This window comes from Anser cygnoides, chromosome 2, assembly GCF_040182565.1.
Source record: "Anser cygnoides isolate HZ-2024a breed goose chromosome 2, Taihu_goose_T2T_genome, whole genome shotgun sequence".
Taxonomy (NCBI): domain Eukaryota; kingdom Metazoa; phylum Chordata; class Aves; order Anseriformes; family Anatidae; genus Anser; species Anser cygnoides.
This window is the reverse complement of record NC_089874.1, coordinates 158,839,499-158,852,768: the sequence shown is the minus strand read 5'-3', so window position 1 is coordinate 158,852,768 and position 13,270 is coordinate 158,839,499. Positions and strand designations below refer to the sequence as shown.

The window sequence follows — 13,270 nt, the reverse complement described above, 5'->3', positions numbered from 1 at the left end:
GCTGGGCCATCGCCTTCTTCCCCAGCCTAGCCATTGTTTCCCCCGGCACAGCTCCAACAGGCCTTGTTTGAGCCCCGTCCCCCTTCTTACCTAGTTTAAAGCTCTCTCTATGAGCCCCGCCAGCTCCTGGCCTAGGATCCGTTTTCCCCTTGGAGATAGAGACCCGTCTGGGGCCATCAGGCCGGGTGCCGAGTAAAGCTCCCCATGGTGAAAAAACCCAAAATTTCTATGCTGGCACCAGCCTCTGAGCCACCTATTAACCACATGAGCTTTCCGCGTCCTCTCCGTGCCTCTCCCTTCCCCCGTAGGGATAGACGAAAACACCACCTGCACTCCCGCTCCCTCCACCAATCGTCCCAGCCCCCTATAGTCCTGTTTGATGGCCCTGAGGCTTCTCTTTTCAACATCATCGCTGCCAGCCTGGACTATCAAAAGCGGGTAATAGTCAGAGGGGCGAACCAGGTTTGGAAGCTTCCTGGTAACGTCTCTGACCCTGGCCCCAGGGAGGCAGCAGACTTCCCTATGTGTGGGGTCAGGCCGACAAATAGGGCCCTCCGTTCCCCTGAGGAGGGAGCCGCCCACAACAATCACCCTTCTTTCTTTCTTGGTGGAGGCAGTCCTGAGGCGTGGAGTCAACTTCCTCACCTCAGGCATCCTCCTGGGTAGGCTTCCTACCTCATCCTCACCCACGGGTCTCTCGAGCCCCAGGGCCTCAAACCTATTGTTCAAGGGCACCTGGGAAGGCGGTGCCGGCAGGGGAGGGCATCTCCTGCGAGGTCGAGCAGGGACCTGTCTCCATTCCTCCTCAACTCGCAGGTCCCCTCCCTCTGCCCGATGGCAACAGGGCAGGGGGTCCACCCCCCTTTGGGGCGTCTCACCCTGGTCCCTCTCCCTCTGGTCCTGCAGGGAGTTGCTCCACCAGTCTATCTCCCGCTCGCACTCCCTGATATCCCTCAGTCTCTGCACCTCTTCCTTGAGTTCCGCCACCATGCGGACCAGGTCGTCCACCTGCTCGCACCTCACGCAAGCAGTCTCCCTGCCTCCCGCCGATGGCAGCAATCACTTCACATGTAAATCCTCGAAATGACATTATTTCAGAAGTACAACTAAGGAAGACATGCAGTTGTTCGATACGTTGGGTTTTGAAGATTTTTAGCTTCTATTTTCTTCAAGTTTGTCAACTTCCTATGCTTTACAACCTCTCCTAATTTCCTAGCAGTTCCACTGCTGTGTGTCAAACACAAAATCTCAAACTACATAAACCACTGAAAGGTTGCACCAGTCAGACCTTGTTGCTTTGGCTGCTGTGGTGGATGAGGAGTTAATAATAGCTGTTCTCTGCTTATGCGTCTACAGGTCTCTAGAAGGTAGAGCAGGCACAATACTGTTTCTGTAGATGAGCTGATAGCTCTGGCCCGTCTGCTCGCAGAGCCTTGTGCAAATAATTCTTAGAAAAGAGACCTAATCAGCTGCCACACTACACTGATTTGCACATAATTGTATCTGTCTTTTAAAAGCTGAAGATAAAAGGACAGAATTTGACACCTGCTCATTGCTCATTTTTCCAGCAGCTCTGCAGGCTGGAACGGGGTTGCAAGTTTTGAGCAAGGAATGGTTTTGCCACCCAAATGGCCAATTAAAAGGAGGGGGGTTTGCAGGAATGCTTTGCACCACTTGACAGTGAAGCTCAAGGCATAGCTCGCAGCCTTGGGTGTGGGGAAGATTTAATTTTTCAGTCTCTCTATCTGGGCTCAATGTTCCTTTGTTCCTTTTTTTTTTTTTTTCCCATCCTGATATATTTCACTTTTAGTTTTATTTAAACCCAGAGTTTTCATCTTCTCTGCCTTTCACTCTGGTGATATCGGATGTCTCCATTCCGTCAAAATGCAGTGATGGGGAAGAAAGGGTTTCTAGGCTCTTACTTTAGCTCTCTTATCAAAGAGTTATTCTTTAAGTAGCACTACTTTATTTTTTTTCCTTATGTCTGGCTTTCCTTTTAGCCTCTTCCTTCCTCTGTGTCCTACAAATCCTCAGGTTTTACCTTCAGTTTAGTGTTAAAACTCACTCCTGTAAGGAGCTGGTGGACCAAAACACATCCCGATGAGCCAGCATAGGGATTTTGAAAGCTTACAATTCAGATTTTTTTTCTCTGTCCTCTGGAAATCACCTTCCCCTCTTGCTCCTGCTGGGTAGCTTATGCTTTTATCTGCTAAGTAAACACTCCCAACTACTCCTCAGAGGTTAACTCATTCCTAAAACATCCCAGTGTCCTGTTTGGAAAACTGTTGCACTGCTCCCATACATACACACATACATTCATATGTGTATGTGTGTATATATATATATATATATATGATTTCAGGTGATTTCCTTTATTGTTTCTATGTCTCTAGCAGTACTAGCTGGACATCCGAAGAAAACAGGTCTGCATAGTTCTAGGTGCCGTACAAATTGTACTGCTGAGCAAGAGCATAGAAAATGTTCTTGCAAGAGCAAGAACAGAAGTATCGCTGTCCCTAGGAGCTTGTAGTCTAGTACTACACATATACATACATATGCATGTATATATATGTATTATCTATATGTTACAGAAGTATATGTGTCTTATAGTAAAAAAGGTTAGCAGGAAAGAAGAATGGGGAAAATAGTGTGACTGTATAACAGGAGAGCAGTAGTTTTGCCTGCTAGTTGTAGCCCATAAGTAGCGGTGGGCACAACTTGCCACCCCTGTAGCAATTAGCAAATGTCACTTTTCTGCGTGTATTACAGTGGTGTCACGTTGTGGTGAAGGAGCTGAGGAAGGTCAAGGTGAAGCTTTGTAGGTCCTACCACAGGAGGAGCCCAGTGGGGGAAAACTTGGATCTGGATGTGGATGATGTTGGCCTGGCAGCCTTTCGTAGAATCATAGAATCATTCAGGTTGGAAGAGACCTTCAAGATCGTCTGTTCCAACCATCACCCTACGACCAATGTCACCCACTAAACCATGTCCCCAAGCACCACGTCCAACCTTTCCTTGAACACCCCCAGGGACGGTGACACCACCACCTCCCTGGGCAACCCATTCCAATGCCTGACTGCTCTTTCTGAAAAGACTTTAAGACTGCCTTTGTTGGTTGTCATAGGGTGTATGGGATTTAGTCATGGGAGGGCTAAGCTGTAGAAGGGATTCAAGATCAGAACAAGAAATTAGAGCGCGGAGAACTTGGAGAGAGAAGAGATGTCTACAGCAGGCCTGAAAGCCTGCAGTAGGCCTTTTGTACAGTAGCTGAACTTAAGCAAGGCCTGACACCAGGAGCAGAGTTCTGCTTAGGTTCAAGTTGCCCAGGAAGAGCTGGATCTGTAGGTGGGGATTTAGCCTGGGCAGAGATCTGCTTCTGTAGCTAGAGAGAAGACGAGCCATTCAAGGTGCCCTACGGACATAACCAGGCTGTAGATAAGGTCTTTGAAGCAAGGAGCTCAGTAGACAAGAAGGCACTAGTTCGGAGGTGTGTCAAAAGCAGAGAAGAGATTTTAATTGTTAACGCTCACAGTTTAATTAGATCTGAGGCAAGGCTTTGGCAATGTGGGCAGCGCGAAAAGGTCAAATTTGAAGAAGTTTTGTAGGAAGTGGCATCAGGATTTAATCACAGACCGGAGGTGTGAGTCATGAGAGGAAAGCAAGTCAAAGAGGAAGCTGAGACTGGCAGGAAAGGTTCTCGTTTTATTTCTGAAGTTAAGGTAGGTAAGGAAAGGAAAGGGCTTCAGGAAAAATTCAGGAGCTTGGCTTTGAGCATGATAAGTTTTAGCAGATGGTAGATTACTAACAGAAAGATCTGAGAGAGGCCAACATTTTGGGGGGTTGATGACTCTAGGCTTAAAGATTTCTTGTTTTCTGTACATTTGATTGTCTTTTTGTGTTGTGTCTAACTAGAAAGAATATGGATTTGTGTCACAGACGGTGACTCAAAACCTCTAAGTACATATATCTGTTAGTGTGGTTCTTATTAAGGGACTTAAAATGGATTTTGAGACAGGCCATGATGCAGAAGAAGGATGTGATCAGAGTTCAGATGTTATAGTACCACGGTAGGGCTTGGTAGTTTCCAAGTCATATCTACCCAGATTGCTGTCTCATGTCTTAATCCACAAGTGACAGAATGAACTAACCATACCCAGGGGAATTAGTAAAAGTTTAACTCAAAGACCCAATTCAAAGAAACTTCATTAAGACTATGTCCATTTTAACATGCTCCTCTGCTTTTGAGCAACTGTGGTCTGTAGACATTAGCCACATGTAGTCTAGTAACCACACGTCACACCTTCCCTGTACATAAAGTGCTGCGATACACCGTTTGTACCTGCAGTTGTTTAATATCTCATATTTAGCTCAGCTCATTGCGTTTCAATCGTGGTTGGGCTGAAGGAGGCCCATGAGGCTCAGTGTCCTAGTGCTTGTATTTACACAGTGACTGAAATGTGGTAAATCATCTACCTGCCTGTTAATAGGGGGTTATATATTATCTTGTACCAGGCTTTGGCTGCTCTATGAGGATATACAACTCTTATGGCCTGGGCATCTCCTCTAATATTTCACGGTTCCCTTTTAAGACAAGCATGGAAAATGGGTCATGTACCCATCATTTTTCTTTAAATAATGAGTATCACTTTTTTTTTTCCTTTCTTTCTTAAAGCATTTTGCCCCTAAGTCTCTATACGTCTGGGGATGGAGGTACCTGCTGTCTTGCCTCTCTTCTCCTCTTTGTTTGAATTCCTTCTTGCTTCAGACAGCACACAGCATATTTCATCCTACAGGAACCCCAAATCCTCAGATATGACAGTTATATTTCACATAGGAATAATTTAACTAGGAATTGAAAAAATAGCAAGGTATATGAAAAAATAGTTAGGTGCGATCCCTTATATGGGAGATATATAGATATGATCTCCCTGTAGAGGAGTCCAGAGCACCATTATATATGCCTGTTGACCAAATAATGCAGAAAATGCTGCTTCTACTTGATATTGGCATATTCAGTGGGAGTTTGGGTAAGTAGATTGTTTGGTGGAATCCACATACTTGACTTTGAGTCAAGCACCAAACTTGCTGTGAGATCAGACAGGCTCCCATACCAGCAGACGAGGCCTCCAGACTCTTTATTTTTTTCTTTTTTCTTTTCTTTCTTTCTTTCTTTGTTTTTTTTTTGTTTTTTTTTTTTTTTTTTTTCTTTTCTTTTCTTTTCTTTTCTTTTCTTTTCTTTTCTTTTCTTTTCTTTTCTTTTCTTTTCTTTTCTTTTCTTTTCTTTTCTTTTCTTTTCTTTTCTTTTCTTTTCTTTTCTTTTCTTTTCTTTTCTTTTCTTTTCTTTTCTTTTCTTTTCTTTTCTTTTCTTTTCTTTTCTTTTCTCTTTTCTTTTCTTTTCTTTTCTTTTCTTTTCTTTTCTTTTCTTTTCTTTTCTTTTCTTTTCTTTTCTTTTCTTTTCTTTTCTTTTCTTTTCTTTTCTTTTCTTTTCTTTTCTTTTCTTTTCTTTTCTTTTCTTTTCTTTTCTTTTCTTTTCTTTTCTTTTCTTTTCTTTTCTTTTCTTTTCTTTTCTTTTCTTTTCTTTTCTTTTCTTTTCTTTTCTTCTTTCTTTGTTTTTTTTTTTTTTTTTTTACCATTAACTTTTCAGCTGCAAGTCAGAAACTCTCACAAAGATTGCTGGAGACCTTTAAAAATCCCCTCTGCAGAGAGGTTTGTCTCACATCCATCATTGCAGGGTGGCAGAAAGAAGAGGAAATTTTAAGTCTCATTATGCAACCAGTGAGGAATAAGGTGATTTTCTTTGAGTAAGCTGTAGGTTAAGCCACATGTTATTCATCACCTGCAGCAGTTTTGCACAAAGCTGCTAGTGTACAAAAATAGTGTAATATGATATATCCCGATAGGGATTACTTTTCTTTAAAGGTAGTATAGGAGTTTTCTTCCCTTTGTTCAGTTCTTTGTTTTTTTGGCAAGGCAGGGCAAGAATGCTCTGAAAGTAGTCCTGCCACAAACAAGCTGTAGAAATAAAGTTTTTTAATAACCAAAAATAACATGCAAATCCTGGGGTAGTGAATTTTCAAAATACAGGCATACAGCGTATGCCAGCCTGACCTTCTGGCGGTGTAGCAGATAATCAAAAGAAGTCTTCTGCAAGCCGGCTTGTGATGAATAGATAAAAAGGGGTTGGCCCCCATTCAGTAATGAGACTATTTAAGCGAACTGGAGCTACGTCATGGAACATTTTCAAATAAGTCAAGAGGAGCTCAGGCGCACTGGAAAGCACAAAGCTTTGAGAATTTTAAAATTTCAGGGGTCTGCCTTTGAGTATTTAGATTAGGACCGGACACAAGCAATACAAATGCTGAAGTGAATTTCACTTTGATAGCAATTTGGGCAGATGACCAAATGATGAATTATCTTGGCTGCCAGAGGAGAAGTGAGACAAGCAGGTGCAATCCACGTGCCAGCAATTTCACAGGGCAGGAGAAAAGTCTATTGTAAGAGACAAGTGCAGAATAAAATAACTCCCACCAACACCAGAGAGGTTAAACTGAACAACTCGTTTCTTAACTAAATCTGTGGTTAATGTGCATTCAGATTTGCAGTTTTAAGATCCCAAGTAAAAGTTGGAGGCAGCCAAACCCCAGAGCACCGGTCGTGTTAGTGCGTCTCTTTTCAGTGAGTGCAACCCTGGTATTTAGAGTTAATTGAAGAAGATTGTACTACATCTGAATGTTTACAGCCGAGATCGAGTAGCACCAAAACTGAATGCTGGTCACATACCTGCCGAGGATAGATTTGGGGATTAAAATTGGACATAAACACTGCACTGATTTGGAGGAAGAAAGCTTACTCACTCCAGATGAACAAGGTTGAAAAAATCCTTTTGCCAGCGGTTCCTAGGGGATGCTGCAGCATCCTCAGTCCGTTGTCATCACAGAGTTAAGAGCAGACACAAACTCGAAACGATTTGGCAAGAACGGTAATCGGACCAGTCGGGATCTGTCATCAGCATACTGGCCACCGCAAAAGAGTGATTAAATAGGAAGACACAGACAATTATCTAAGACTAATTGCTTATTGTTGCTAGAACTATATTTTAAATGTGTTTTTCTTTTTAATTGCTTTTGGAGCGAATAAAGTGTCCTTAATTCAATTGTAAAATGTTTGGGAATGGGAAGCCTGCCAGGAATTGAGCAGCTCAGAGGTCTTGTGAAAGCAATTGCCTCTTTCAGTAGCCTGTATTCATGTTCAGTCATCCCAGCCTCTGCCAACTTCCCTGTTTTCAGGTCCGTACCCCTGTGTTAGGTGTGAGTCTCTGCCTTGTTGGGACTTGCAGGGAGCTGCCCTAGTTTATGCATACGCTTTCCTGTATTTTTATTCATCCCTGTCCAAGGATCTTGACCCAAATTGGAGCTGAACTCTTCAGGTCTGTGGGGGGTTTGAATCAGCAGGCTCTGAGTTCACTGGGCACTCTCCAGGACGGGACTAGCAGTGGTAGACAGGGTGAAATATTTGTGTTATTTGAACCTGTTACAATACAAACATCTGTATACCTCCGTGCTCTCTTGCTTCTGACTGCTATGAAATTATGGAGGGGATGGATTTGGCTCCGCATCGTGTCAGAATAACAATGAATGAACATGAGGCTGCTATTCCAGGCAAAGATGCTGAGGTTTGGTGCGAGGAGCAGATCCAAACCACATCCAGAAGATTTTATGCAAATGGCTAAAAGGCTCTCATGTTATTAAGTAACCAGCCAGCTTTTTCATGATGAGAGTCACAGGGAACACAGTTTTTATATTCATAGAGATATCGTTTATATGGATGTATTCAGCTCTGAAAATACTGCAGGACCTCGTAATGGACAAGCAAATGTAACCAATGCTATATCTCTGTGTGTAAATAATTTGCATGAATGGTTTGGAAAATGAAAGGGAACTGGTCTACGTGACTGAGAACAAATGGGAACAGGGGAAACAGAAACAGAGTTTAGGTTCATTTATTGGAGGAGATATGTTAACAAAATAATCAAGGAGCCTGTTGTCTTGAAAGAATGCCACATGTTGTCTGCCAGCTCCTCTAAGCAGCTGACTGAACCCTGAATAAAAGGCTGCCAAAACTGCTGCTGACCTGATAAGCACATGAGAGGAGGGACAGGGATGATTTGGAGACAGGTGGGATCAGCTTGCTCTGTACACAGATTTGGCCTGTCGTACAGATTTTTTACCCCATTCTGATCTTTCTTTCTTCCATCTACATTATATATAAAATCAGAAATGCACAAAGTTGTTCAACCTATTTTTTAAATGAATGGTTTTATATTTATTTTAATTCCTCTTTGCATTCTTACATTCCTTGCAAAATCCTGGGCAAACATGCTTGCAGAAGAGGACAGGGTACAGAAAGAAGCAGCTCCAGACAGCATCGCAGGACCTTTCATTGCTCTTTTAGGACAATTGGAAGCAAAGCTGGCCTGGGCAGACATTTTAATCAGCACTTTAGGTTTGGTGAACACAGAATAAGTGAATCACTCTGCGAGACTTTCCCTGCAGCAGCTCTGGCTTGGGCTTGTGGTCTTTGGCTTTCCTCCATCAAAGTGTCTGATGGACAATGTCTAGAGACATCGGCGTTGCTGCAGCTCATCTCCCCTCCTTCCTACACCATGTCTCTCTCTCCTAGTACACTGACCAGGATGAGTAAAACTGGTATTTTGGAACACTTCTAACAGCATAAAAAATGCCCGATTGACTGAAACTCCCCAAACTCTTGCAGTATGGCTGAGCAACGCTTGCTTTGCTGGGCTCGAAGATCTCTTTTACCACTCGTGTGAAACTTATTTACTTATTTAGGCATCTCTTGCCTTGAGTCTTGCTCACTGAGTTGTTTGGGCAAAGCCGTGCCTCTGCGAGGTGTTTGCAGGAAGCCTTGAGACAGGTTCCCAGCTGCAGTGAAGGGAAGAGGCCGGTGCCTCTCTGGGGATCCAGCATCCTGTTTAAAAGCAAGCATTGAACAGGAATTTCTTTCTCTAAAGGTGAGCGTAGACACCTCTGCAGCCCGTTTTCTTAGAATCAGCTCCAACTTGAGCGAGGAGCATAAGCACTGCTGGAATACGTGTTTCCGTTGAGATTAAGCATGTATTTGTATGCGGCTTTCCAAAATTAAACTTTCAGAGTGTCAAATGGGGAATTGGGTGTGGAAATGCAATTAGCTCTGACTCAGGACTCTTTACGTACAGGTGGGCCAATGTGTGCGGGTGCTCACATGGAAACTGAACCGAGTAGCAAGAACAACTTACCGTGTGTTAAAATGAGCAAAGTAAATAAAGCAAAATGTTAATAATGTTTGTTATTTATTTCCAAGCTGCTCCTTTGGGTGATGCAGACAGAAGCGCGCCTGGCAGGTGATGCTAAATGATTTTTTTCGTGTGGAATAGTGGCTGTCTTCCCTTTAGGAGCACTCATGCCCTTTTCCTGAGAGTTTTGAGACCCTGAAGGAAAGATGTAGGAAGAATTCTGATGCATTATTTTCATATAGCTGTCTTCCAGCCTTCCTGTGATGCCAATAAGCACTGTCTATCAGGTGGGCCATGAAATAGTTTTTTCAACAGAAAGGTAGGTTCACAGAGATCTCAAAAGGTTTGGTGAAGGCTTTTCTTTCTTCAGTGGCTTTCAGGCATTGCAGGGTGATGTTGGCACCCAAGGATGCTTCTCACAGGGGACATATGTAGGTAAATAGGCAGGAGAGAGAAAAGGGGGGAGAGGAAAAAAGAAGCAGCATTCTGTTGGCTTATTAAAATACTTGAAAGGACTTAGCTTTTAATTAGAAGGAGATTGCTTGGTCTTTGCTTTTTTTTTTTTTTTAATTTTTTTTTTTCCAGGACTGCCAGAGTTTCAGCTTCCACCTTTTTTATGCAATTTATTTGTGCTGTTTGCAGTACAATTGTTCCTCCTAATTTTCTGAACTAGTGTTTTCCTTTGCGTCTGAATCCGGGGAAGGCGGAGATACGGCCACCACTGTCTTCTGTGCTAGCGACTGTATCTTCTGCTTCAGAGCTACTGTATAGTGAAGCCAATAATGATTCACTCTCACAGCAGTGGTGTGAGCAGTCTCAGCTTTTACATGCCATCTGTGTTACTGAGCTGAATCTGCAGAAATGGGACCCTGTGCACATGGCTTTTCCTCTGTTCATGGATGAAAATATTAAAGCAAATCCGTATGGTCCATGAGATGTTTTCTGTGTCAGGAAGGGAGTAAAACTGCCTGTCAAACCAAGCTGTTCCCTCTGATGAAAGGAGACTGTTTTTAAACACTCCTTTCCATAGTATTTTGCACGCCAGCCATGTGTGTTTTCTCATCTGACATCTCATTGAGATCCTTGGCTGCGGTACTGCAAGAGGGAAGGGTGTGCTGGGAGGGAGGGAAGCAATCCCGCAATATGTACACAAGCGCATGTGCGCACATACTCTAAAATCAATCCTAAATGAATTGATTTTTTTTAGGAATATGATAGAAAATTAATCCGGTTGAGTCAGGCTTAATTGCTTCCCTTTTGTTTGGATTTTCTATTTTTGCATGAACATGTTGGGAAGCAATGCTCTGAGCTATTATTAGACACAAAGGTGGAGACAGAGGGCAAAGGGTTCATTTATAATTCCTACAGCAGAGCATTGAATTTTAAAGCTAAAAGGCGAGTTGATGAGCAGCTTGAGAACACAGATTCATCCACTTAGCTCACTGAGTATTTCTGAAGGCTCATGCTGGTCCTGGGAGCTAACCGTTCTCGCAGCTGTAAGACCTGCTGGCTGGAGGAACCAGAAAAAAAGACACGTATTCTTGAACGAAAGCACTTACTTTGCAGGGAGAAGCTTGAAAATATAAACTAATCTAAGCTCAGAAACTGATATAAATGCATTATTTTGAAAGAAGCAACTGGACTTTGCTGCTGGGGCAGGGTGCTGGGAAGCATAGATTATATAGACACATACACACATTTTTGTGTTTAAAAACATTCAAGTCTGTTAAGTCTCCAGCATTCCCTGCTTAATGGGATACCATCATAGCCACCACCTCCCCTCCTTGATCCTAGGGCAATCCTGCAAGAAGGAGTCTGATCACGTTGGGCAGGACAGCCTGCAGCATTAGGGTGTGCTGTTGCAAAACAAACCCAACCCTAAGCAGATTTTCCAGCCCTTCCCTAAAATGATAAACTTCCTTTCCTTCTTGTCATCATAAGCTGGGCATCTCCTTTGGAAAAGGGAAAGTTTTGGCACGGAGACTGTTCCAACTGGGACACCGGCATGCGTTTTGGATGGCTGCAGCTCGAGCTTTGTAGGGTTTCCTTGTGCTTGCTCTGCTGAGCCTCTTGAATCCAGGACGTGCTGCTGCATTGGGATGGCTTTGGTTTTCATCTGGGGAGCTCAGCTTTGCAGCCCCGACCTCTGGAATTAATCTCCCGTTCTGAACTAGTTTCTTCTTTGGCACTAGCTTTTTTTTTCAGTTGTTCTGTTTGCCAGGCTAAAGGGCATCACGAGAACATGCATCATTTTGTAGGTTTTCTTCTAAGGCAACAAAACAAAAATAAGTTAAAAAAAATATAATAATCACCTCGGTGTAAAATATTTTTCCCTCTGAAAGTTCCTGAAGCGTAAAAAGAGTGTCTTTTCCTGAAAAGGGGATATTCCTAATGTAAATGCGGTGCTGTTGGCAGAGGAACAGTGTGCTGTGCATCGTAAGGCAAGCGACCAAGGAGGAGCTGGAGTGATCGAAAAGTCTCATGGGCACGTGAGATTGCGGGGATAGGTATTCACAGAGAGGACTCTTTCTTACATGTGCCCAGGGCTTTCTCTTATCTCTGAACATGAACCCACAGCGAAATAGAAATGTTCCTGTATTAATAGTGCGTTGGAGATAACCCTCATCTGAAAAATACGGTAATACTGCACAACTGGGAGCCCTTTCAGAGCAGGGAATTGGACTAGCAATTTCATAGTGTGTTAGTAATGAAACATTTTGGTTCTGTATGAGCAAATGGGCAAGGTTAGTGGACACATTACTCCGGCTGTCATTGTCCCAGCAGTAACCAATTTAGAGCTTTACATTTTTCTGCTATCCCAGTAAGAGAAAGAGAAGTAGGAAGTTAAAAATAGAAATCTCAGAATGAATTAAAGCACAAAGAGTGAACATGCTTGTAGTACTCCTGTATAATTTTAAAATCCCTTTTTTCCTTATTAGCTGGGCCATTCTATGTGTATTACATTGCATATTCTGGCAGTGTCTGTCCTGCTCTGAAAGGTCACCTCCATACTGGAGGATTTATTTCTGGCTGTAACACGTGAATATGAGCATCCAGCCCCAAATCTCTCCCGTGTGAATACGGGCATCCAGCCCCAAATCTCTCCAGCCGTGACTTGTACTGATGACTCCTGTTTGGAGTTCCCTTCACCTGATGCTGCTGATGTGCAGGAGAAGCAAGAAAAGGTGTCTGTGGCTTTGGCCTGCCAAGGAAGAGATTAAAAGGAGCTAGCTGGTTAAAAAGATACCTTCTGGTGCCTGTGTGTAGAGCATAGTCATTTTTTTCATAGCTCTCTCAACAGCTATGGACAGATACCAGACCTTCATGAACTGGTTGTCGCAAGTAGCTTCCTAATAATACATTTTTTTAAAAAAACCAGGATTCATACAGTTTTTAAAGCAGAAGCCCAACGTAACGTAGAATTGTTTTCTTGCTTTGCAGATATCCTCGTTGACGGCAAGCTTTGCGACTGTGATGTCGTGGTGGACTGCCAAGTGGGCGACCCCGTCCCGCTGGAGGTGAAGCTGACCAACTGGAGCAAGCACAGCGTGGGGCCCTTCGCTCTCACCGTGACGCCCTACCAGGATTACCAAAATGGGGTGCACAACTATGAGCTGCAAGATGCTATCACTTTTGTGGGATCCAACACCTTCTACATTGATTCTGTAAGCTCTTCTATCAAGTGTGTCACGGTTCTGGATGATGTGCATTTCCAGAGAAGGGCTTCATTTTTCACTTATTTTAAGGCAGATTAATTTTTGGAAAATGCCGTGATTATGGTAGCTATTGCTAAAGGTGCTGCTGGGCTTGGGGATGTAGAATCATCTCTCTGAGATGGGTTAAGACTGTAATTTCCTGTAATGTAAGCCACTAGCAAACTCCTGTAGCCAGTAACTTTTGGTCACTCCAGATCTGATGACATGTGAACGGGTAACCTAGATAAAATGTTTAATACCATGTTGCCAGTCCCTTGAGCCA

The 13,270-nt window shown here is 43.3% G+C and overlaps 1 protein-coding gene across 4 annotated transcripts in view; it reads left to right on the top strand.

The window, feature by feature from the left end:
- The window catches only part of TRAPPC9 (trafficking protein particle complex subunit 9), a 468,771-nt gene that overhangs the window by 445,057 nt on the left and 10,444 nt on the right, over positions 1 to 13,270 (top strand). For all 4 annotated transcript variants that reach the window (XM_048049625.2, XM_048049614.2, XM_013193341.3 and 1 more), the window contains one exon: positions 12,734 to 12,957. In XM_048049625.2, coding sequence (XP_047905582.1) covers positions 12,734 to 12,957 — 224 coding nt within the window. The remainder of the gene's footprint in view (positions 1 to 12,733; positions 12,958 to 13,270) is intronic.